Source organism: Triticum urartu, chromosome 7A (assembly GCF_056163025.1).
Source record: "Triticum urartu cultivar PI428250 chromosome 7A, HENAU_Tu73, whole genome shotgun sequence".
NCBI lineage: Eukaryota > Viridiplantae > Streptophyta > Magnoliopsida > Poales > Poaceae > Triticum > Triticum urartu.
Window position 1 is genome coordinate 533275048 of NC_141879.1, and position 4528 is coordinate 533279575.

The following is a 4528-nucleotide window of genomic DNA, read 5'->3' on the forward strand; positions in this document are numbered from 1 at the left end:
AAATATCAAACATTTCTGATTTTTTTTATAATCATGGCCATGTTTTACTCGCATGTGAAGTCTCACGGAGAAATTATAGAGAAAATTCCTTATTTGACACTGTCTTAAAATCTGGTTCCTTATTTGACACCGGAAAAGTTTTTCTTACCTATTTGACACTAATTCTAAATTTTATTCCCTATACGACACTTCCGTCCATTTTAAGCCTAAATGACACTTGAAAAGACGATTTTGCCTCTCATGCGGTATGTGTGCGTGCGTGCGTGTGCTGTTGCGTGTGTGGGTGCACGCGCACATGTGTGCTGCTGCTGCATGTGTGTGTGCATGTGTGCTGCTGCGTGTGTGTTTGCTACTGCGTGTGTACGTGCGCGCGTGTGTGTGTGCTGTTGCGTGCCTATGTGCTGCATGCGTGTGTGTGTGTATGTGGGTGTATGCTGCGTGCGTGTGTGTTGTTGCGTGTGTGTTGCTGCGGGTGTGTGTGCACGCGCGCGTGCGTATGTGTGCACGTGCGTGTGTGTTGGTGCATGTGTATGTGTTGCTGTGTTTGTGCTCCTGCCTTCGCGCTGATGCTCTGTGTGTGCACTATTGCCCCCCACACACATACCACATGAGAGGCAAAAGAGTCTTTTCATGTGTCATTTAGGCTCAAAATGGACGAAAATGTCATAGGAAATAAAATTTAGAACTTGTGTCAAATAGGGAAGAAAAACTTTTCCAGTGTTAAATAAGGAAACAAATTTTAAAATAGTGTCAAATAAAGAATTTTCTCGAAATTATATGCCCAGTCGTCTGGGTAAAAAAACTAATCAAAACTAGACCTTGCAAAAAAAAAAAGCTTTCTAGAGCATCTGTTTTTTTTCCTGTAGAATACCACTAAGGTCATTTCTCCATGAAACCTAGACGCGAGTTGAACACTCACCAAAACCATTTCAAAAATGTTTCAATTTTTCGATATTTCCCGATTTAAGTGGTTATCTAGGTGCAAGTGAAATCTAATCCACTTTGTTTTGGTATTAGCTATCTAAATAAGCTCGCAATGTTTAGCGCTCAACCAAACATGTTGTACATAATTTTATAGCGATGTGGTGTGTATTTTACGTGTCTATTAGATTGATTTTAGAGCCAACCACTAGTTGAACACTTCGAGATCTAGATTTACATTGGATGAAAATAGGTATTTAAAGCTCTACCGGACAGGGCCAAAGAAGAACAAGCCAGCTATGGGTTCATTAGTGAAAATAAATAGTTATAATTGGCTCACTAGTCAATTGTGAGCCATCATATTTCATAAAAAAATGTAAAAGTCATGAAAAACGACCAACCCAAAACAAGAGCTTAGCTAATTATATTTAGGACGGATAAAAATACTGCATTTGGTTGATAACATATGAGATTCAGTCCTTAACGCTATAGGTACCACCAATAATACACAAAGCCAAGTGATAAGAACCGGAGAACATCTTAAGAAAACATTAGCACAGTACTTAGTACTATTATAGCAATAGCAGTCCAATTAATCTGAAGTAAGAATAAGAAAGAAATTACACAATGGCATCGTGCTTTCCGCCAATCTCAAAGCACCTGCACTGACCCGGGGTCGGCCTTCTCGTTCGAGATCAATGGCTCGTAGCGCCTCCTGTCCGCCCTGTCCTCATCGTGCTCCCCTTTCTCGGGCCCGGCTCCCCCTGCCGCGGCCGCCGCCGCCGACGCGTGGCCCCCGCCCTTCCCAGCGTCGGACATCTCCACGTCTGGAGAGGACGACGATGTCAGCGCCTGCGCCCGCCGCGCCTGCGCCTCCCAGTCGGTGGATCCCACGGCGTACAGCATGAGCCCGGCGCAGCAGACCTGGGCGGCGAGGAGCCCCAGCCATAGCCCAACAAAGCCCACGCCGTACCAGAACGCAAGGACGACGGCGACGGGCATGCCCACAAGATAGAAAGCGCCGAGGTTAACGTGCGCGGCTCGCGACGGCCGCGCGCTGCCGCGGAGTACGCCGCAGCCGACGGTCTGCGGGCAATTGCCGAGCTCGCAGAGCCCTACGACCGGCAGCGCGGCGGCAGTCAGGCGGAGGATGTCGGCGTCGGCGGTGAAGAGTCGACCCCATGCGTGGCGCATCCCCGCTGCGAACGACATGGCCACGAGCCCCATCACGGCGGCGCCGACCACGGCCACGCGGGCCGCAGCGCGCGCGCGGCCTGGGCGATTCGCGCCCAGCTCGTTTCCCACGCGGGTCGACACGCCGAAGCCCAGGGACGACGGGAAGACATACACAAGCGCCGTCGTCTGCATAAGCACGCCCATGGACGCCACCGCTGGCTTTGGCTCCGGCAGTAGCCCGCACAGCAAGATCATCACCTCGTACCACCACCACTCCAAGCACACCGACACGCAGCTAGGAGCGGCCAGCCGCGCGAGCGGGCCCCATCCGGCGAGCCACTCCGCCGTGGGACCCCATGCCTCCCGCAACGCCGTGTCGCGCCGGCTGACGTGCGCGAGCAGCACGCCGAGTAGCACGAAGTTTGAAGCCGACGCCGCGGCGGCAACCCCCTCGGCACCGAGCCCGAGTCGCCCCACCAGCACGTAGTTGGCCAGCACGTGGAACAGCACGGCTGCGCCCGCGGCGGTGGTGAGCGGCTGCGTGATACCTTGCGACCGGAGGTAGACGCGTAGCGGGTGGATCAGGGAGAAGGTGAAGAGGTCGGGGAGGGAGAACAGGAGGTACTGCTGCGCGAGCACCGTGATCTCGCGGTCCTGGCCGAGGAAGAAGAGGATCTTTGACATGTTGAGCCACAGCGCAGAGAGCGGCAGCGAGCAGCAGAGCAAGAAGAGAACAGAGCGGTAGAGCGTGAGGCCCAGGAGCCTCGGCTGGTTGGCGCCAAACGCCTGAGAGCAAAGCGGGTCCATTCCGAGGGAGAGCCCAGAGAGCACTGAGTAGCCGGTGATGTTGGCGAAGGCGACGGCGAGCGAACCCGCCGCTAGCTGGAGGTCGCCGAGGGAGCCGAGGAAGAGCATGGACAGCGCTGTGCGGGAGTAGAGCAGCAGCGCCGTCAGCGCGATCGGGCACGCCAGCCGGCACAGTGCCGCCGCCTCGCGGAAAGTCTCGCCACCAGTCACAGTCAGGAGCACGGCGTGGCCGTCAACCCTGTGGCACTTGAGCTGGGGGTGACAATGAGCGCCGGCCGCGTCGCCCCCGTGCCCGTGAACGTCGGCGCACTGGGCCAGCGTGACATAGACGTGGTGGAGGCCCTTGCCACCGGAGACTGCCACCGGTGGCGCCGACGGCGCAGGGGTGGTGGTGCACATCGGTCCGCTGTTTTGCGTGCTGCAGCTGCAGCTTAGAGATCGACAAGAGTGGGCGAGACTAGTAGCAGAGCAGAGTTTAGAGCTTGGTGGTGTACTTGGTCGGGGACACCCTGTGCAGGGGTGCAGAGTGCCGGAGCCAGAGCGAGTGCATGGGGTTTTATAAGGATGACGACGGCTTTGTGTTAACCTCTTGAAAGTACTCCTCCGAATGTGGATCAAGTTTCATTTTCCTTTTTTACTCTCCAGTCTCTATGGTACGAAATGGTTTGTGCTTGCCCCGGAGATTGGTGAAAATCTTCGATCTGTACCTGGTTGCACGGTCCCGCCAAAAACTTTTTGAAGATGTATAATCTTCGATAAGGTTTGTTGAGGCCGAAATTCTCGATCGTTCATTGGATTGACCGGATGATCTTGTGAAGGCGTTTTTTTTGGACCCTCTATACACCAGGTACGAGAAAACGTTTTCATCATGAGTTACTTTTCTCACCAAGTGTCGGATCTTGATCAAACAACTCAAAACAGGTCGTCAATTTTGGTCTGCTTCCTCACTTCCTTCTTCCTCCTCATGACTCCCCCAGCCTACTCCGCCCTAACTGCCGCCTCCACCACCTGCGGCCGGTGGGCGCTACCGTGCACCGCCTCACCGCCACGTCATCCCCTCGAACTCCCCCCATCGCCGTTGTTGGCCGCCACTCAGCCATCCCTCTAAGCCCTGAAGGTAATATGCCCTAGAGGCAATAATAAAGCTATTATTTATTTCCTTATATCATGATAAATGTTTATTATTCATACTAGAATTGTATTAACCGGAAACATAATACATGTGTGAATACATAGACAAACAGAGTGTCACTAGTATGCCTCTACTTGACTAGCTCGTTGATCAAAGATGGTTATGTTTCCTAACCATAGACATGAGTTGTCATTTGATTAACGGGATCACATCATTAGGAGAATGATGTGATTGACTTGACCCATTCAGTTAGCATAGCACTTGATCGTTTACTTTGTTGCTATTGCTTTCTTCATGACTTATACATGTTCCTATGACTATGAGATTATGCAACTCCCGTTTACCGGAGGAACACTTTGTGTGCCACCAAACGTCACAGCGTAACTGGGTGATTATAAAGGTGCTCTACAGGTGTCTCCGAAGGTACTTATTGGGTTGGCGTATTTCGAGATTAGGATTTGTCACTCCGATTGTCGGAGAGGTATCTCTGGG

The 4528-nt window shown here is 52.5% G+C and overlaps 1 protein-coding gene across 1 annotated transcript; it reads right to left on the reverse strand.

The window, feature by feature from the left end:
- Positions 1 to 1358: 1358 nt before the first annotated feature.
- LOC147960312 (protein DETOXIFICATION 52-like) lies at positions 1359 to 3433 on the reverse strand. The gene has a single exon (XM_087535168.1). It carries the CDS (start codon positions 3301 to 3303, stop codon positions 1573 to 1575), a length of 1731 nt encoding a protein of 576 aa, XP_087391294.1. The 5' UTR covers positions 3304 to 3433; the 3' UTR covers positions 1359 to 1572.
- Between the last annotated feature and the right edge of the window lie 1095 nt (positions 3434 to 4528).